We start from the raw sequence: 19,916 nt of genomic DNA, 5'->3' as shown, positions 1-19,916 counted from the left end.
AGGGCCTGATTTCGATTCCTCAGCACCACATAAGCAGAAAAAAAGCCAGAAGTGGCATTATGGCTCAAGTGGTAGAGCAAAAAGCCTTGAGCTGAAGAGCTGAGGGACAGCGCCCAGGCCCAGAGTTCAGGCCCCATGACTGGACCCAAAAAAAAAAAAAAAAAAGGTTTCAGGCGTGAACCACCAGCACCTGGCAGCACCTGTTTTTTCTTAGCCATGCAGTCTAACCGTGCCTGTATTAAACATCCAATTCCACGGTTCAGACTCCTCTGCTCTCCATCTGCGGGTCGCTCCTGGTCCAGCAGACCCCGGGGCCGCCTGAATCCCCGCCTCCCCAGGTGTCTGTGTGTCCGGCAGGTGCCCAGTGAGTCTTGCCTGCCTCCCGCGGGCTCCACCTGACGATGTTTCCAGGCGGCTCTGGCCCCACCCTGGGCGGCCAGTGTGCGGGAACGGGCTCTGCCCCCGGATCGGCAGCGCTGGGGTGAAGGGCCAGCGACTGTCACCACGCTGCCACCTCCCCTCCCACAGGGGCCCGGCGTCCCGGCCACCTCCCACCAGGCCCGGCCCGGGGCTGTCGGGGGCCTCTGGACAAGGGACTGGAGCAGCAGCCTGTGTGGAAAGGACACCCGGGAAGCCCGAGGCCCTGGCCCGCCTGGGTACCGGACACGGTCTGTGTCCAGGACCAGGGTCAGCGGGCTGTGGCCTGCAGGCTCAACCCAGAACACAGGAGCCGCTGGCTCCCTCAGCATGCAGCACTCGGCCCAGGGGGAGAGGTGAAGACCTCTCCAGAGTCTGGGCCACCGTTGCCACGAGGATCCCACGGGAGGGAGGTGGCACGTGGCCACCAGGCCAGCCCGCCATCATCGACAAGGGGCCTGGGGTCAGCGTATGCAGCGCATGTGTGTGAGACGGCACCGGCGAGGGCGCAGAGCCCCGGGGGCTCGGCCTGGGGTCCCCCGGGAGCATGGGCAGGCAGCGGCGGCAGCGGCCAGCAAACCCCTACTTCTGAGAAGAGGCAGGAGAGAAAGGCTGAGCCCTCCGAGCGTCCAGCCACCTTCAGCCCAGGGGCTTCTGGGACCCGAGCTCTGCGTTTCCCTGGTAGAAATCCCCGGTACATTTGGTAGAATATGAAACACACCACCACGTCCCAGTGATGCTGGGGTGCCCCCCTGCCCCCCCAGGAAGAGCCAGAGCCCAGGAATCCTCCTGCATTTATTGAGGTGTGCGCTGCTGCCCCTGGCGGCCAGCCGTAGGCACTGCGGGCGGCTTCCGGGTGGGATGCCCAGGTCACACCACCTCGTCTGTCACAGGAATGGGGTTGACTTGGGGGCCTCCTCCTCCTCCTGCTGCCGCCGCGGCCGCGGCCTCTCCCCCCTCCGTGGGCTTCTTGCGGGCTTCCGCCGGGGGCCTGGGCGGAGGGTTGCTGGGCGGCTGCTTGATGGTGCCGCCCACCTGCGGCCGCTCCTTGGGCTTGGGCTCAATGGGAGTCCACTGCTCACCTCGGACGGCTGCCTAGGGGCGCAGAAGGGCTGCAAAGCACCCTGCACGCCTGCACCCCCGCCTCCCTGGGGGACCCACACCAGCAGAGGCCCCAAATCGCTGAGACAGACGGGGGACTCGGAGGCTGAGGACGGCCTGAAGCCACACAGCATGGTCTCCACGGCGCGGACCTCGAGCCCCAGCGGCTCAGCAACAGGAGCCCAGGGCGCGGCGCGGGACGCGCGGAAGAACCCCCTGGAGGCCATGCGGGTGGAGCCCTGTGTCCTCCCAGGGACTGAGGGCCTAACACTAGGACAGGGCCCGGGGCCTCTTCCCCAGGGCCGGAGGGCGCGACCTCGCAGCTTCCTCCCGCGTCCAGCACAGGGCGGGTGGGCTGCAGCCCCTGTGGCCGCACACCACGGTCACCCCAGGGCTCCGGCCCAGCCTCCGCCACTCACCAGCAGGTAGATGACACTTGCGATGGCCAAACAGGCTGTCCCCAGGATGGTGGCCAGCAGGAAGCCCGCGGGCACAGACAGCCTGGGGGAGGACAGGAGGGAGCAAGTGCAGCAGAGCCACCAGAAGCGGCGGCCCCAGCCCCGCACCCTGGGCAGCCGCTGGAAGTGTTCGGGAGCCGTGGGGCCCCAGGCCTTGGGACAGGCCAGACCGTGCGGCTTGACTCCGGGGCCCCGGACACCATGCTGGGGGAGTCTCAGAGCCGTGGCCGCGTGGGGCACCGGCGTGGCCAGACAGAGCCTGCCGGACGCTGGAGAGGGCAGTGGGAGCCACGCAGGCGGCCGCCCCGACGCTGTTCCAGCTCAGGTCTGCGCTTTGGGATTGGGTCTGGGCCCCTCCGCGGCCTGGGATCTGGGCTTTGTTAGGAAAGCGTCCCGGAGGGGGTCTGCCGGAGCCCCGCTCCGCTCCACGGGGGCGGCCACCCCCCCCCCCCCGCCTCCCCGAGACTCACAGGAAGTGCAAGGCAGCCCGGACGTAGTAGTTCCTGGTGAGCGGCCCCAACAGCTTCACCACGGCGGTCACGTACTTCTGTCCACTAGACAGAGGGAGGCGGGCGGTGAGCCAGCTCGGCCCTTCTCCTCCCGGTGCCCAGGCCCCGCTCGGGGTGCCCCGGCCGCTCCTGCAAGGCCGGCCTGGCCTCTGCCCCTCGGGACTCACCAGCGCTCCATGGTGGAGCCCCTTTTCCTCTTCCCCCGGGGGTACTCCAGCAGGCAGATGAACACCCCGGCCGCGCTGCAGGGCTCGGTTAAGGCGCAACCCCACTGGGCCTGGCCGCCGGCAAGGCCCTCGTGCTGATGGAAACGGGTGCCGACGTCCAGCGTGCACGGGCGGCACGCGGCTCCGCAGGCCCGGCCCGGCCTCAGCCCCGCGTGCGGGCGCCGCCCTCCCGCCCCCCAGCCCCAGCCTCGGGCCCCGGGTCTCCAGTAAAAGGATACATGGAATAGGCGCCAAAATACCACTGGGCAAAGCGCCCGGCAGTGGCCACGATGCCCCCGGCGATGAGGACTGTGAACGGACAGGAGGCGGTCAGCGGCGCCTGCCGCGGCTACCCGACCCGGGAAGACCCCCGGGTCGCGTCACCTCCCCGCCTCCGCCTGCTGCGGCTCCAGGCCATGAGGGCCGGGGCGGGGGGCCCAGGAGGGAGGCGGAAGGAGGACAAAGCAAGGAGGGAGGCGGGCAGAGACCCGAGGCTGGCGGGGTGGGGCCGCTGGGGGGGGGCCTGGCCGGCCGCCCATCATCGCCTGCACCCCTGGCCGCAGCGCCGCCCCGCGGTCCTGCCCCTACTCCACCCCTCGGCGTGGGCACGGGGCCCGGCAGCCCTGGCCGCAGCGCCGCCCCGCGGTCCTGCCCCTACTCCACCCCTCGGCGTGGGCACGGGGCCCCGCAGCGAGTGCCCAGCTAGGACGTCCCAGCTTTCCTTGTCCGCATTCTCCGGTGGCCTTCCTGCCTCCTGATGGCGGGGCTGACTTTCCCGAGCCCTTCCTCGGGCGGGGATGGAAGCTAGGCCGTGGCTACATTCTAACGAGCTCCTCCCATCCTGCAATGAGTCTCCTGGGGGCCACGAGCCTGATTCATGAGCGGCCAGACTCCCCAGAGACCAAGTCACTTCCAGACACCTGCTGCACTTGGGCCATTGCTCAGATACAATGGGCACAGAGGGCGTGGTGGGCAGAGGGCACGATGGGCACAGAGCACAGAGGGCGTGGTGGGCACAGAGGGCGTGGTGGGCACAGAGGGCGTGGTGGGCAGAGGGCGTGGTGGACAAAGGGTGCGGTGGGCACAGAGCACAGAGGGCGTGGTGGGCACAGAGGGCGTGGTGGGCAGAGGGCACGATGGGCACAGAGTACAGAGGGCATGGTAGACACAGGGTGCGGTGGGCAGAGGGCATGGTGGGCAGAGGGCGCGGTGGGCACAGAGCACAGAGGGCGTGGTGGGCACAGAGGGTGTGGTGGGCAGAGGGTGCAGCGGGCAGAGGGCGTGGTGGGCAGAGGGCACGATGGGCACAGAGCACAGAGGGGGGCGTGGTGGGCACAGAGAGCGTGGTGGGCAGAGGGCGTGGTGGGCAGAGGGCATGGTGGACAGAGGGCGTGGCGGGCAGAGAGGGCATGGTGGGCACAGAGGGTGTGGTGGACACAGGGTGCGGTGGGCAGAGGGCACGATGGGCACAGAGTACAGAGGGCGTGGTGGGCAGAGGGCACGATGGGCACAGAGCACAGAGGGCGTGGTGGGCACAGAGGGCGTGGTGGACACAGGGTGCGGTGGGCAGAGGGCATGGTGTGCAGCAGAGGGCATGGTGGGCACAGAGGGCGTGGTGGGCACAGAGGTACGCGGTAGGGAGCTGACTTCCGTCAGTGAGCTCCTATGAGTTTTCCCAGCTGACCCAGGAATCCACAGCATCACCCTTGCTAGGCAAGGTCTTTGCCACTGAGTTACATCCCAGCCCAGGAACAGCCTTTGAGCTTGTTCTGTTTTGGAGACAGGGTCTCACTATGTCGCTCAGGCTGGCCTCGAACTTAGGATCCCCTGCTTCAGCCTCCCTAGTCTGGAGTTACAGGTTGAACCTTCACACTGGACTCAGGTATAGCCTTTCTTTTATTTATTTTTTTTTTCCCAGTCATGGGGCCTGAACTCTGGGCCTGGGCGCTGTCCCTCAGCTCTTCAGCTCAAGGCTAGTGCTCTACCACTGGAGCCAAGCACCACTTCCAGCTTTTTCTGCTTATGTGGTGCTGAGGAATGGAACCCAGGGCCTCATGCATGCAAGGCAAGCGCTCTACCACTGAGCCACCTTCCCAGCCCCTATCCTTTCTTTTAATCATGAATCAAATCAAGATTCCTGAAATTGGTAATTGGTTGTTTCTTCCATCTTCCTACATCTGGAACAAGATCTCTTCCTAGTTCTTCTTTCGCAAATGGCACTTTTATCTTTATTTTTACATTTTGGTGGATCTGGGGTTTTGAACTCAGAGCCTTGCCTTGCTCCTAGACCTTTCTGCTCTGGCTTGTTGAGCCAGGGCTGCCGGCACCCGATACTTCTCTCTCTCTTCCACAGCAGCGGGATGACAGGCACACACCACCAAACACGCCTGCCATCCGCCCAGAGGGTCTCACAGACTTTTTACCGAGTCTGGCTTGTAGCCGGCCCTTCTGACCTTCACGTCCAGGAGCTGCGGTTACAGCTGTAAGGCTTTCTTCCCCTCTTTAATGAATTCGTTGTCCAGTGTCCTGAGAAGGACTTTCCTTGCCTGAGCTCTTCACTTCCCGCCCCGCCCCGCACAGCCTCCCCGCGTATCCGACTCTCCTCTGGATCTTCCTGTGACCGGCACACGCTGCTTCTTCCTGTACAGTGTCCACACAACTTGTGTGTGGAAATCCCCACATCCGAGCTGCTGGCCACAGGCCTCAGCCCCACTTCCCTCATCTCCCCGGCCCTGGGAAGGACTTCCCTGGTGTTACTAGTAGCTATTCTCCATGAACTCACGTCCCGAGTCCCATTCCTGCTGTGGAGTTTTGTTCCTCTTTTCCCTTGACCAGTTCAGACGTGCTCACGAGGCCTGGCCGGTGCGCTCTCACCCCTCACAGGGTTTTACTTCCCCAAACGCTGTGTGTGGGGCACACCCACAGGGCATGTTTCCTTCCTGTGTTGATCTGTGCCCCCAAACGCAAGCTTCACTCGTTTGTGCTGGGTCCTGAACTTGCCTCACCCTGGTCTGATTTGCCTTGATTTCTTCACCTGCAGGTCAAGCCAGTACCACGCCAAACCGGGGCTTGGCGTTTGTGATCCTTCCCACCCTGTCCCGGCAGTGGGCCGACCTCCCTGGCGGCTCCCGGCAGCTGGAGGGGAGGGGCTCCAGGGCGCTCCTGCTCAGGCCACCTCCCAGCCCGGCTGCTAACTCCTCTGCAGAACTAAGACTCGGAGCCCGGTCCCGGGGATGCGGAGACCTCGGCTCCGGAGCCTGACTTGCCATGCCCGGCTGCCTTTCTGTCCCTGGCTCTGAGCTCACTACACATTAACTTCTTCAGCCCGCACTCACGTAGACTCATGTGGATGAGGGGGGACGGGGGGGGAGCCTCCTGGCGTGCTCACTCAGCACCCAGAGTGGTCCCACGCTCAGCCTCGGTTTTGCTTCCAAGGGCAAAGACACCCCTGACCCCAGCTTGGGACGGGGTGCCTGAGGAATCTTCTAGCACATCACAGGGCAGGGTCTCTGCAGGGGCACAGAGGGGACAAGACTGAGGGCACAGCCCCAGGAGACAAGCCAGCTCCAGACAGCAGTGGGCCTGAGCAGAGGAACGTGACCAAGGGGGCCGGCGGGATGCTCTAGAAGGATATTTCCAAGCAGGCGTCATCTGAGTTAAGAGATAAAGGAGTCAGACTTGGAACTCTGCAGAAGACACAGCTTCAGCAAAGGTCCTGGGGCACACTGGGAAGACAGGAGGGCAGAAAGGGACTCAAATAGTCAGAAATAGAAATAGGTTTGTGATCCGGGCACAGGGGCACATGCCTGAGCCCGCAGCGCGAGGGAGAGGCGGAGGCAGGAGGGTGGTGTGCTGGAGGCTAGTCTGGGCTAAAAGAAAGAAGAGAGAAAAGAAAAAAAAGAAAAGGAGAGGGAAGGGAGGGGAGTGGGAACTACTATGTCTAAAGCCGGGAGAGGGCACGCTGGATGGGGCGCAAGGCACTTCCCAGGGCGAACGAGGTTGGGGAGCACGGATTTTGTGCGGCAGGCCTCCCAGGAGCAGCCTCCGATGCCGAAGGCCTCCACGCTGGACTTGAGGTGCGTGCCAGCCGGGCACCGCACCAGAGACGCGCTGGGCGCAGCGCTGCCCCTACCTCCTGGAGGGCACTTGGGGGGGAGGCACGGAGGGGGCATGGAGAGGAGAGCCTGGCCTAAACCGGTGCAGTGTGGCAGCCGCTCGGCAGCACAGGAGAGGAGGCTGCGGCAGGGCACAGATCACACCGCAGGGCGCAGCCCCAAAGGAGGCTTGAAGCGCAAGTCTGGGAGTTCTCCCACAGCCCCTGCCACCAGCCTGGTGAGTATGGCGCACCTGCACCCCACAACTAGTTCAGGTCCCTCCGGGGGGCACCCCACCTGGGGGCCCACAGCACGGCAGACCCGGCCAGGCCCGGCCTCAGGCTCAGGTCCCCGCGTCTCTCTGCAGCACAGGACCTGCTGCAGCCAGGCCAGGGTGGAGTGGAACCGCCCCGCTCTCACCCCAAAGCCAGTGTGGCGGCCCAGACTGGTGAAATACCAGACCCCGGGCTGCGCGCGGGCCGCTCCCAGCCGGGGCCCACTTCCCGGTCTGGGGCCCATGCGCACTGGCTCCAAGCCTGAGGGGTCCCTGGTAGCCCCAAGCCCAGGGCCCCCCAGTCCCGGGCCGCGGAGGACCCTGGGAGGAGGCTCAGGGCCCCCCAGTCCCGGGCCGCGGAGGACCCTGGGAGGAGGCCCGGGGCCCCCCAGTCCCGGGCCGCGGAGGACCCTGGGAGGAGGCCCAGGCCAGGCCCCCAGTCCCGGGCCGCGGAGGACCCTGGGAGGAGGCCCGGGGCCCCCCAGTCCCGGGCCGCGGAGGACCCTGGGAGGAGGCCCCCTGGGGGCGGGGCAGAGAGTCCCCGGAAACGACCGGGGAAAAGGCCTCTGCTGGCTGCAACTTCCTCCTCGGCCGAGGTCGGAGAAGGGGAAGTGCAGGGAGCCGAGGGGGCTCGGGACGGGCGGGGAGCGCACAGGCCCGGAGCCGCGCTGCCGCGCTGCCGCTCCGCCCGCTCCGCCCGGGGCCGGCCCTGGCCCTCCCCCGCCCAGCCCGCCCGGCGGCCCTGCACTCACTCAGGCCGGACGCCAGCGCCTGCTCGTTGGCCCACATGGCCCACTCGATCTGCCCCATGCTGCGGGCCCGGACACCGCGACCGCCCGCCCTGGACTGGGGAAGCCCGCAGACTGCGGAGCGCCCGGCGGCCCCTCCGCCCCGCCCACCCGTGTCCCCCCGCCCGCCGTCGCCCCGCCCACCCGCCCCGCCCACCGCGGCCCCGCCCACCCTGGACTGGGGAGCGCCCGGCGGCCCCTCCGCCCCGCCCACCCGTGTCCCCCCGCCCGCCGTCGCCCCGCCCACCCGCGTCCCCCCGCCCACCGCAACCGCCCGCCCGCGTCGCCCCGCCCCATCCCCGAGAAAGGAAGACTGCAGGGGAGGCCCCACTCCTGTTGGACCACTTGGGGACCTTCACCCAGGCTGCCCTCCCCAGCTCCCCACCCAGGCTCCCCACCCAGGCTGCCCTCCCCAGCTCCCCACCCAGGCTGCCCACCCAGGCTGCCCTCCCCAGCTCCCCACCCAGGCTGCCCTCCCCAGCTCCCCACCCAGGCTCCCCACCCAGGCTGCCCTCCCCAGCTCCCCACCCAGGCTGCCCTCCCCAGCTCCCCACCCAGGCTGCCCTCCCCAGCTCCCCACCCAGGCTGCCCACCCAGGCTGCCCTCCCCAGCTCCCCACCCAGGCTGCCCTCCCCAGCTCCCCACCCAGGCTGCCCTCCCCAGCTCCCCACCCAGGCTGCCCTCCCCAGCTCCCCACCCAGGCTGCCCTCCCCAGCTCCACCACCCAGGCTCCCCACCCAGGCTGCCCTCCCCAGCTCCCCACCCAGGCTGCCCTCCCCCAGCTCCACCACCCAGGCTGCCCTCCCCAGCTCCACCACCCAGGCTGCCCACCCAGGCTGCCCTCCCCAGCTCCACCACCCAGGCTGCCCACCCAGGCTGCCCTCCCCAGCTCCCCACCCAGGCTCCCCACCCAGGCTGCCCTCCCCAGCTCCCCACCCAGGCTCCCCACCCAGGCTGCCCTGCCCAGCTCCCCACCCAGGCTCCCCACCCAGGCTGCCCTCCCCAGCTCCACCACCCAGGCTGCCCACCCAGGCTGCCCTCCCCAGATCCACCACCCAGGCTGCCCTCCCCAGCTCCCCACCCAGGCTGCCCTCCCCAGCTCCCCACCCAGGCTGCCCTCCCCCAGGCTGCCCTCCCCAGCTCCCCACCCAGGCTCCCCACCCAGGCTGCCCACCCAGGCTGCCCTCCCCAGCTCCACCACCCAGGCTGCCCACCCAGGCTGCCCTCCCCAGATCCACCACCCAGGCTGCCCTCCCCCAGGCTCCCCACCCAGGCTGCCCTCCCCCAGGCTGCCCTCCCCAGCTCCCCACCCAGGCTGCCCTCCCCAGCTCCCCACCCAGGCTGCCCTCCCCAGCTCCCCACCCAGGCTGCCCTCCCCAGCTCCCCACCCAGGCTCCCCACCCAGGCTGCCCTCCCCAGCTCCCCACCCAGGCTGCCCTCCCAGGCTCCCCACTCAGGCTCCCCACCCAGGCTGCCCTCCCCAGCTCCCCACCCAGGCTGCCCTCCCCCAGGCTCCCCACCCAGGCTGCCCTCCCCCAGGCTCCCCACCCAGGCTGCCCTCCCCCAGCTCCACCACCCAGGCTGCCCTCCCCAGCTCCCCACCCAGGCTCCCCACCCAGGCTGCCCTCCCCAGCTCCCCACCCAGGCTCCCCACCCAGGCTGCCCTCCCCCAGGCTGCCCTCCCCAGCTCCCCACCCAGGCTGCCCTCCCCCAGGCTGCCCTCCCCAGCTCCCCACCCAGGCTGCCCTCCCCAGCTCCACCACCCAGGCTGCCCACCCAGGCTGCCCTTCCCAGCTCCCCACCCAGGCTGCCCACCCAGGCTGCCCTCCCCCAGCTCCACCACCCAGGCTGCCCTCCCCAGCTCCCCACCCAGGCTCCCCACCCAGGCTGCCCTCCCCAGCTCCCCACCCAGCTTGCTGAGGAGTGGGTTTGGTGGCCCAAAGCCCCGGCGGTGGGCATCCCTGGGACGGCCTAAGCCCACGTGAGCTGGGCGGAACAGGGGCAGGAAGTGACCCTGGGCCCAGGCCTCTCCAGAGCTTCCCAAAGCCCAGCACCGGGGGCAGGCGGGTGGTGCTCACTGCCCAGGGACGCCTGGGCCTCTGCTCAGTGGTGCTAGCTCCAAGGCCCGTACAGGACCAGCCTACTCCGGACCCCTCTGGGCCCGCCAGCCGGGGATGGCCTCTCAGACCACATGAGTCAAGGCCAGGAAACCCCAGGAAGCAGAGAGAACCAAGTGCTGTGAGCTGCTGACCCCCACTGCCCAGGGCTCACCTGGCAGCCACGCTGGGGTGGGGAGGGGAAGCAGCGGCAGCCCAGGATGACGAGGTCCTGGGTGCAGGCTTAGGAAGGAGAAGAGCCGGCCGACTCCATGGGAGCCACTAGGTGGATCAGGACCCCAGACTGAGCACACTGGACCCCAGGACCAGGGCCAGCCCGGCCTCAGGGAGCCAGAGAACAAAGGGCTGTGCCCCTGCCCTGCTGCGCACTGCTTGCCGCTCAGATCAGGGGCCTAGGCACTGGCTGAAGAAGCAAGACGGCTCAACTGTGTCAACAGTTTATTCCTGCGGCCACCAAGGCCCAGCTCCCACACTGCACCCGCCCTCACAGCGAGAGGCCACGGCCTTTCTATGAAGAAACACCCAATCCCCACCGCTGGCCTGAGTCCTCCAGGCCCGTGGCCAGCTTCCTGAGGGCCACAGGATGGGCTCATGCAGCACACACTGCTCGGGAGGCAGTGACTCCCTGGTAAGCTTGCTGGGGAACACGGAGAGGGCCCCTCACCAGCTGTCTGGGCCCCAACGCCCATCTTGTGAAGTACTAGGAAAATTGAGGCACTTCCTGGGCCCCCGGATACCACCAGGCTGATCCCAGCCTGGAGGAGCCAGTGAGCCCCACTGGGCCCCACAGCACAGCACAGCACAACACGCTGTCACGCTGGCCCTGTGGTCCCCAGGCTGGGGGACGGGGGGGCGGGGAGGAGGATGGAGTCCGAGGGGGGGCAGGTCAAGAGGCCTGCTTTGGGAGGCCATCCGATCCCAAGAGGTGAGCATGGGGGTCATCTAGGACTTGAGGCCCAGGCCCCACCTGGAGGTAGAGAAAGCAGGGTCAATCATCAGGTGACAGCAGTGGCCCTGCCCGCAGCTTCCTCGACCTGGACGGGCCGAGGGTCTTCAGCAGGACATGTTAGTGCACCCACCTGGACGGTGATAGCCATACCCTGCTTATGCAGGCTGAGATGACTCAGCCAGCCAAGGGCCTGTGCCCTGGCCCTGGGGTGCACCGCAGGCCGCAGAGATAGAGGAGCAGCAGACCCAAGCACACAGCCTGGTGTGGGGAGCAGGCGTGAGCGCTTGGGATGGGCCACTCTGCAGGACAGGGCAGGACGCAGGGGCCTGCCTGCCATGGAGGCACGGCTGTGCCCGACAACTCCAGACCCACCCAGAAGCTCCTGCCACACCACCGTCCATGTCCCTCCACAGCTCCACGTGGACAAGCCACACGTCCCCAGGACAGAGGGCAGCGTGCTGCCGCCCTGGCAGCATCCCATCGCCCGCCTGAGGTGCGCCGGGGGCAGGGGGCACACCTCCAAGACACACAGGTGGGCAGGGGGCCCCGGGCCTCACCTGAGTGACGATGATGTACTGCACACCCCCAGGGGTGGGGTCCCCAGCCAGCGCAGCTTTCAGCTCTTCAGAGAGGGGGACCGGCGTCACCGGCAAGCCCTTCAGAAACCTGGCACAAAACAAGGCAGGCCACTGTGACTCCGGGCGCATGCTACACTAACACAGCTTGCAGAGAAAGAGGCAGAGGCAGAGAGAGCTCAGTGGAGATAGAGACATAGAGGGAGCTCAGCGGAGATAGAGACAGAGGGAGCTCAGCGGAGATAGAGACAGAGAGAGAGCTCAGCAGAGATAGACACATAGAGGGAGCTCAGCGGAGATAGAGACAGAGAGAGCTCAGCGGAGATAGAGAGAGAGCTCAGCGTAGATAGAGACAGAGGGAGCTCAGCGGAGATAGAGACATAGAGGGAGCTCAGCGGAGATAGAGACAGAGAGAACTCAGTGGAGATAGAGACAGAGAGAGCTCAGCGTAGATAGAGACAGAGGGAGCTCAGCAGAGATAGAGACAGAGAGGGAGCTCAGCGGAGATGGAGACAGAGAGAACTCAGCCGAGATAGAGACAGAGAGGGAGCTCAGCGGAGATGGAGACAGAGAGAGCTCAGCGGAGATGGAGACAGAGAGAGCTCAGCAGAGATAGAGACAGAGAGAGCTCAGCGGAGATACAGAGAGGGAGCTCAGCGGAGATGGAGACAGAGAGAGCTCAGCGGAGATAGAGACAGAGAGAGCTCAGCAGAGATAGAGACAGAGGGAGCTCAGCGGAGATAGAGACAGAGAGAGCTCAGCGGAGATAGAGACAGAGAGAACTCAGCCGAGATAGAGACAGAGAGGGAGCTCAGCGGAGATGGGGACAGAGAGAGCTCAGCGGAGATGGAGACAGAGAGAGCTCAGCGGAGATAGAGACAGAGAGAGCTCAGCGGAGATAGAGACAGAGAGGAAGCTCAGCGGAGATAGAGACAGAGAGGGAGCTCAGCGGAGATAGAGACAGAGAGAGCTCAGCGGAGATAGAGACAGAGAGAGCTCAGCGGAGATAGAGACAGAGAGAGCTCAGTGGAGACAGAGACAGAGACAGAGAGAGCTCAGTGGAGATAGAGACAGAGAGGGAGCTCAGCAGAGATAGAGACAGAGAGCTCAGAGGAGATAGAGACAGAAAGAGCTCAGCGTAGATAGAGACAGAGAGAGCTCAGCGTAGATAGAGACAGAGACAGAGAGCTCAGCGGAGATAGAGACAGAGAGGGAGCTCAGCGGAGATAGAGACAGAGGGAGCTCAGTAGAGATAGAGACAGAGAGAGCTCAGCGGAGATAGAGACAGAGAGAGCTCAGCAGGGATAGAGACAGAGAGGGAGCTCAGTGGAGATAGAGACAGAGAGAGCTCAGCGGAGATAGAGACAGAGACAGAGCTCAGCGGAGATATAGAAACAGAGAGAGCTCAGTGGAGATAGAGACAGAGACAGAGAGAGCTCAGTGGAGATAGAGACAGAGAGAGCTCAGTGGAGATAGAGACAGAGACAGAGAGAGCTCAGTGGAGATAGAGACAGAGAGAGCTCAGTGGAGATAGAGATAGAGACAGAGAGGGATCTCAGGGGAGATAGAGACAGGGAGCTCAGGGGAGATAGAGACAGAGACAGAGAGAGCTCAGTGGAGATAGAGATAGAGACAGAGAGAGCTCAGTGGAGATAGAGATAGAGACAGAGAAGGAGCTCAGGGGAGATAGAGACAGAGGGATCTCAGGGGAGATAGAGACAGAGGGAGCTCAGGGGAGATAGAGACAGAGCTCTATAGAGACAGACCAAGCACTCCTCACACTATGTGCATTTCCTAAGGAACACTAAGGTCGTTTGGGGGGGGGGGCGCAGGGGTCCTGACTCTTGGAGGAAGAGGGCCTGGGCGCAGGCGCACCTGTGGCTTCCAGGCGGGCCGCGACACAGCAGTGGTCCCACACTCACCTGTCTCCGTTGGCAGCAGGGGGAAAGCTGTGCTTCACAGCAGCCACAAACTCAGCCACGGTGTCATCCAGGGTGAAGACCACAGCATTGGGGCCCGCGTCAAATGTGTACGCCACCTGGAATCCACAGCATTCCCAGCTGAGAGCCCCATCTGCCAGGGGAAAATGAGGTCTCCCCGCATGGCCAAACTAGAGCGAGCAGCGTCACAAGTCACCCATGCCCGCAGACCAGGACGAGGCAGCGAGGCTTGACTGAGGGCATCACGCAGCAGTGTATGGAGCCAGGAAACAAAACCCCACAGAAGCCAGGTGCCGGTGGCTCACGCCTGTCGTCCTAGCTACTCAGGAGACTGAGACCTGAGGGTTGCGGTTCAAAACCAGCCCAGGCGGGAAAGGCCATGAGACTCTTATCTTCAACAAACCACCAGAAAACCTGAAGTGGTGCTGTGACTCAAGTGGTAGAGCGCTCGCCTTGAGCTGAAGAGCTCAGGGACAGCGTCCAGACCCAGAGTTCAAACCCCGTGACCAAAACCAAAACACCACAGAATTGACCAATTTGATGTATGCAACTGTAATCTCTTCATAAAGCTACTTAATAATAATAATGCAAAAGCCGGCAGAAGAAATTTTTTCTTCTGTCCAGGGCTGCGCTGGCAGTGTGGGAAGGGCGCATGTGCTGTGCCTCAGGACACCAGTGGTCTGTAGACAGAACGCAGGCCTGCTCCACAGCCTCCAGTTTATGAGTGGCAGGTGCAGGCCCATGCCTTCCAGGGCCCCGCCCGCAGCCTGCCGGCGCCCTCCGCGACGCAGTACCTTGGTCTGCCCACAGTAGGCGTTGAAGGCGTGCACCAGCTGGATAATGCGCCTGGAGGTGTCGCTGAGGTAGGATATGGGCGGGAAGGTGTCCAGGCAGGTGGCGTGGAACTGGTTGCTGTCCTTCATGGTCAGCTGGGCGAAGCGCTGGAAGTCGCGGTCCTGGATGCAGCGGGCCATCTCCCTCATGCGCGCCGGCACCACCGACTCAGCCCGGAACTGCAAGGCGCAGCTGTTTTCCAGGGGCCATGCTCATTACAGCTTGGGTCCCACGTCAGAGCCCAGCCAGAGCACAGGGGCAGAGCCTGGCAATCTCCTACCTTGAGCAGGGCACTGGTCTCCACGCTGGTCTGCATGCCCACCGTGCTGCCTGTCAGCTTCTTCTCAGCACTCACCTGGACATGAGACGGTGCCGGCTGGCTGCAGGGGGGCCGTCAAGCCCCGCCCCAGCCCACATATGGGCCCTCCCCCTTCTGACAGCTGGGGGCGGAGTCAGGGCCTTCTGACTTTGGGGGAGACTCCTGACCACTGAGCCCTGTGGGGCCATCTCCCCCTCCTCAGTCCTGGCCCTAACGGCTGGACAGACAGCCACCCACCGGGCCACAGCCAGGCCCCTTACCACGAGGACGAGGACTCGGAGCTGGGGCCAGTGCCCCTCGGGGGCCAGCTGCCGGGCGATACTGTCCTTGCCGTCCGCCTGCTCCCCCATCTGCCACTCCACAAAACCCCCGTACAGGCTCCGGCAGGCGCTGCCCGAGCCCCGGCGTGCCACCTCCGAGAGGTCGCCCTCCACCCCGTAGACTCGGGCCAGGGCATAGGCTGTGCGGAAGCGGCGTCACGTGAGGCAGCGTGCCGGCCCCCCCGGCCCCCCAGGAAACAGGGCAGACGCAGGGAGCCAGCACCCAGCTCAGCACCCACGAGCCCAGCCACACCCTCCCCTCACAGCACCGGGTGTTCCGGCCTGGCCGGGCCGGGAGCACCACCGGATTCCCAGGCAAGCCAGCCAGGAAACCGCAGCTTCAACTGCGCCAGCTCCGCCTCTGCCCTGGCAACTAACAGCCCCAGAGGGGAGACTTCACGGCCAGAGAACAGGACGAACTTGAGACAGCAGAGCCCGGCGCCCGACACAGGCTTCCTGGGTGCTCTGAGCAGAAGCCCCTCTGCGCCCAACGCTGGACACGCCCCCCGGCACCCACCGAGGCAGGCACGGCCCCCCGGCACCCACCGAGGCAGGCACGCTCCACCCCCCCTCAGGCACCCACCGAGGCAGGCGTAGCCAGCTGCGGAGGAGGCCAGGCCTGCAGCCGTAGGGAAGTTGTTCACGGAGGCCACGTGTACTTTGTAGCTGAGGCTGAGGGGCGGCGAGTCCCCGTCCCCTGCTCCCCTCCGCTTCCGAGCCAGGCGGCGGACTGCAGGACACAGGAGATCATGGGTGACCCCCGCCAGCAGACCTACTGCCGGCCTCTGGGACAGCCTCCCAGGGAGCCTGCAGCCGGGCTTTGGGGGAGCAGAGGACAGAGGACAGAGAGACAGACGCGGCCTGGCTGCCCCCACTTACTCTCCCTCAGGCAGGCCTGGAGGCGCGGCTGCCCCACATCCTCCTCCCGGCCATTCAGCCAAATCCGGTCCTCTGTGAAGTCCGTGCTGATGGCTGCCGTGGTGGTGGTTTTTAACTGAGAAGGAAAACCCAGGGCCCTTGAGGCCGGCGCTCGGCCCGCCGCTCACCAGGACCCCTTCCTGCTCATCCCCTCACACTGCCATCGCTTGCAGGAGATGAGGGGCTGAGGCAGGCCCTGCGTCTGGCAGCCCGGAAGCCCGGGCCGGTGGGCTGGCCCCACGGCACAGGGCACAGCCCATGCTCCAGCCCCAGGCAGGACCCAGAGGTCTAGATGAAGAGACACAGCCGTCCAAGGAGGCCCTGGATCTTTGGGGGCAGGGGGTGAGGTGAAGGTGGGTGCTGTCCAGGGCCCCACCCGTGTGGGAAGGCTGCCTCCTCCTAGCGCCAGGGTGGCCAGAGCTCAGGGGCCACTCACTGTGCCACTCACCTGGTCCTGGCTCAGAGTGACACTCAGAGAAGAGTTGATGGGCAGAATCAGCTCCTCATCACGTTTCCCCCCTGGAAAAAGCAACCGAAGGTCGGCAGGGGTCCCCAGGCACACGCTCCCACTGAAGGCCCTGCCGCTCTGCTTCTATTCTGTGCACACTCTTAGCTCTCCTGCTGCTGCCAGGCCACTGCCTCAGGAAGCCCTCTGGATTGCCCCTGCCTTGCTGTCGCTGCTCTGCTCATCTTCCTGTCCGCTCCAGATTCACTGTATTTGCTGAGCACTTGCTGTGTGGCTCATGGCCGCCTCTTCCCTCGGCCCGTCCCCCACCCGAGTCCAGGTCCTGACTGCCCTCCAAGCCACCCTGCTCAGAACGGCCCATGCCTGCCCACTTCACACGTCAACACAGCCAACTATCCAGAAAGCCCAATGAAAGGCTCCACTAAGCCGCACCCACATGCAGCGCATGCGTGCGCGCGCACACGCACACGTACACAGCTGGGCTGGTGTGAGCCTGGGGATGGGGGAGAAGAGCAGGTCACACACACAGTGAGTACCCTTTGTGGTTCTCAGGCTGAGGGTTTTCCTTGGAGCGAGAGGCCACTCCAGGGCCAGGGCGATGCCTGTCCCTTTGCAGCCCACATATGACCAAGGCCCCCGGTGTCACACGAAAACCAGCAGGGGACACTCAGCAAGAGAGGGCAGACCCCAGGGCCCCTGATCCTGGCATGGCTCTTCCTGCCACTGGACACACCCAGCCAGGCCTGATCCTGACCGCCTGCAGCCAGGACAGAGCAGCCCAGCAGGACTGAAGTCCCTGGCACCGCCTTGCTCTTTCTGCCCTGTGCAGCCTGGGGCTTTCCCACCAGGGAGAGCTGGACCGGGGAGCTGGACCACTCTCTAGCTTCCTGTTCAGTGGGATGCCCGGCTTCACTCCCAGCCCTGCTGGCTGTTGGCAGGAGCCTGTTGGTCAGGGGTAACCCGCTGCCACTGTCGGTGGAGCCTGCACTTCTGCCTCTGACAGCCTTATGAGGAGGGAGCACCCTCACAAGCGTGTGTCAAAAAACAACCAGGTGGCTTCAATGAGACGGAATCCTAGATCACAGCAGAACCTTCAGATTTCACCCCAAATCCCGTGTTCCCCCTGTGAAGAAGGGAGATTTCAAACAGTAACAAGAACCACCAACAGAGGCCATTTCAGAGGTGCCAGAGACATTCTCTGGAAAAGCATTTAAAACAGCCATGATTCAGACGCTCTGAAATCAGTCGGCTCTGTAATCAGCCCCCCCCCCCACAATGCACCCAGCAGGCTGAGACAGGAAGATAGTGAGTTTGAGGCCGCCTGTATTACATGGTGATTTTTTCTGTTCTTTTCTCTTACAGCAATTACAAATATGTTTGTAACAAACGAGAAAGCTTCCACAAAGAAACAGAAGATGAAAAAGAAAAATACAGTAATTGAAACAAAGGCTCAGAAGAGTCAGAGGGAAAGTTCAGCAAACTGAATACCAATTCATATTCAAAAATAAATCAATGCTGCCCACTGCAATAACATGCTAAAGGGGGGGAAAGATCATGCCATCTTATCAACAGATACAGGAACAGCATTCAGCCAAATTCAACAGCTATTCATGATTTTAAAGAAAGACCTGAAAAGTAAAAATAATGATAAACTATTCTAAGTTTTTTTCGAGACAGGGCCTTAAACCTGTAGATTTTACCCCAGCCTTCTAGAGCTGGAATTATTGGCATGCCTAGCATGTTCAGCCCTGGGGGAACGTTGTCAACTTACAAAGAACCAGCGTCTAGATATATAACACATTCTCGAAATGCATCAGGAAGAGAGCAAGGGTTCAATTAGAACATGGAACCAGCACTTAGAGTTACATGGATGCAAGTAGGCCTAGAAAAAGATGGTCACTGTCACCTGCAATTGATTAATTAATTAGGTACAAGTTAAACACACATTCCTGGGAGACTGACCAAAGTAAAAAAGAAGACAGTGACAAAGGATGCTGATGGGGAGGCGGGAACCCCGATCACACAAGCGTGGCTGGTGGGAAACAAACTAGCAGAGCCACTAGGAAAAGTTTGACAGTTCTTTAAGCAAATGAATTGCAACCACCCCCTAGTGCCCTCGCAATTGCACCGTTGGGCACGGATCCCAAGTATGAAAACCTACTGTCACACACAGACCCGCACAGAACGTGTGCGGCTTTGTGGCAACGGCCTTAAGCTGGGCACCACCAGACCCTCCAGGGTGCGCGGTCAGGCCTTGCCTGAGAGAGCAAGGCAACTCCCAGGGAGCCTCCCTGAAGAAAATAAGCCAGGGGGGGCGGGGGAGGATGGGAAGGGGAAACAAAGCAGGAGGCTACAATGCTTGATAAGAAATGCACTCGTAGGGGCTGGGAAGGTGGCATGCCTTGCATGCATGAGGCCCTGGGTTCGATTCCTCAGCACCACATAAGAAAAAAGCCGGAAGTGGTGCTGTGGCTCAGGTGGTAGAGTCCTAGCCTTGAGCTGAAGAGCTGAGGGACAGTGCCCAGGCCCAGAGTTCAGGCCCCACGACCAGACCAAAAAAAAAAAGAAATGCACTCATTATCTTGCCCTCTGTACAGTATTTTCACAATTAAAGAAAGAAAAGAAAAAGAAGCCAAACATTGCCGTGTTGTGTGAGAGCCCGGGGTGCTGGGCGGGGCCGTGGGTGCCGGGTCGGGGTCGGGGTCGGGGTCGGGGTCGGGGAGGGGCCGTGGGTGCCGGGTCGGGATCGGGGTCGGGGAGGGGAGGGGCCGTGGGTGCCGGGTCGGGGTCGGGGTCGGGGAGGGGCCGTGGGTGCCGGGTCGGGATCGGGGTCGGGGAGGGGAGGGGCCGTGGGTGCCGGGTCGGGGTCGGGGTCGGGGAGGGGCCGTGGGCGCCGGGTCGGGGAGGGGCCGTGGGCGCCGGGTCGGGGAGGGGCCGTGGGCGCCGGGTCGGGGTCGGGGTCGGGGAGGGGCCGTGGGCACAGCGTCGGCGGCGCGGCCCCGGGAGCGCGCCCGGCCCGGGCCCGCAGGCCCCTCCCGCCCCCCCGGCCGGCCGGCGGCACTCACAGTACTTGATGACCGCGATGTTGACCGGCGCGGTGCAGGTGACCACCACCGGCGGCTTCCCTGAGGCCATGGCCGGGCCGCGCGCCGCCGTCCGAGGCGAGAGCTGTCTCAGACCGGTCCCGTGGAGCTCCTCCGCCTCACGCGCTGACACGCCATTGGCCCACGCGGACCCGGCTGCTCGCGTGCTGTCCAATCAGAGGCAGGTCCAGCCCCCACTCCACCTCTCAGCCAATGAGCGGGATCGGACGATGGCCCGCAGATCCGGAGCACGGATTCTGCGCAGGCGCAGTGCGATCAATGGGGGTGCCTATTTTCCTCCCGGGTGGGCGCGCCCAGGATCGCGCTAGACTCGGGGGCGGGGCGGGGCGGGGCGGGGCTTCTGGGGGCGTGTCCCGGGCGGGCCCGGGGCGGGCCCGGGGCGGGCCCGGGGCGGGGCGGGCCCGGGGCGGGGCGGGGCGGGGCGGGGCGGGCCGGGACGCCGCTCAGCTCCCCGCAGCGGAGACTCGGTCTTTCTCAGGAGAAGCATAGCAGAGAAAGTCACGGTTAACCCGCGTTTAGCTGTTTCG

The 19,916-nt window shown here is 64.5% G+C and overlaps 2 protein-coding genes across 2 annotated transcripts; both read right to left on the bottom strand.

Moving 5' to 3' along the window:
• Positions 1 to 1,194: 1,194 nt before the first annotated feature.
• On the bottom strand, positions 1,195 to 7,944 carry LOC138803785 (cytochrome b-245 light chain). Its single transcript, XM_069987867.1, has 6 exons — positions 7,812 to 7,944; positions 2,931 to 3,000; positions 2,653 to 2,727; positions 2,447 to 2,530; positions 1,938 to 2,019; positions 1,195 to 1,512 (listed from the first exon to the last, which is right to left on the bottom strand). The coding sequence occupies exons 1-6, from the start codon at positions 7,867 to 7,869 to the stop codon at positions 1,288 to 1,290; spliced, it is 594 nt and encodes a 197-aa protein (XP_069843968.1). The 5' UTR covers positions 7,870 to 7,944; the 3' UTR covers positions 1,195 to 1,287.
• A 2,443-nt stretch (positions 7,945 to 10,387) lies between these two features.
• LOC138803784 (diphosphomevalonate decarboxylase) lies at positions 10,388 to 19,489 on the bottom strand. The gene is made up of 10 exons (XM_069987866.1): positions 19,351 to 19,489; positions 16,268 to 16,338; positions 15,781 to 15,895; positions 15,485 to 15,631; positions 14,842 to 15,041; positions 14,543 to 14,617; positions 14,223 to 14,441; positions 13,411 to 13,526; positions 11,471 to 11,579; positions 10,388 to 10,931 (listed from the first exon to the last, which is right to left on the bottom strand). The coding sequence occupies exons 1-10, from the start codon at positions 19,418 to 19,420 to the stop codon at positions 10,851 to 10,853; spliced, it is 1,203 nt and encodes a 400-aa protein (XP_069843967.1). The 5' UTR covers positions 19,421 to 19,489; the 3' UTR covers positions 10,388 to 10,850.
• Positions 19,490 to 19,916: the final 427 nt, after the last annotated feature.

This window comes from Dipodomys merriami, unplaced genomic scaffold, assembly GCF_024711535.1.
Source record: "Dipodomys merriami isolate MVZ:Mamm:240054 unplaced genomic scaffold, mDipMer1.0.p SCAF_348, whole genome shotgun sequence".
NCBI classification, from domain to species: domain Eukaryota; kingdom Metazoa; phylum Chordata; class Mammalia; order Rodentia; family Heteromyidae; genus Dipodomys; species Dipodomys merriami.
The sequence above is the reverse complement of the archived record's forward strand: the minus strand, read 5'-3'. Positions and strand labels throughout refer to the sequence as shown.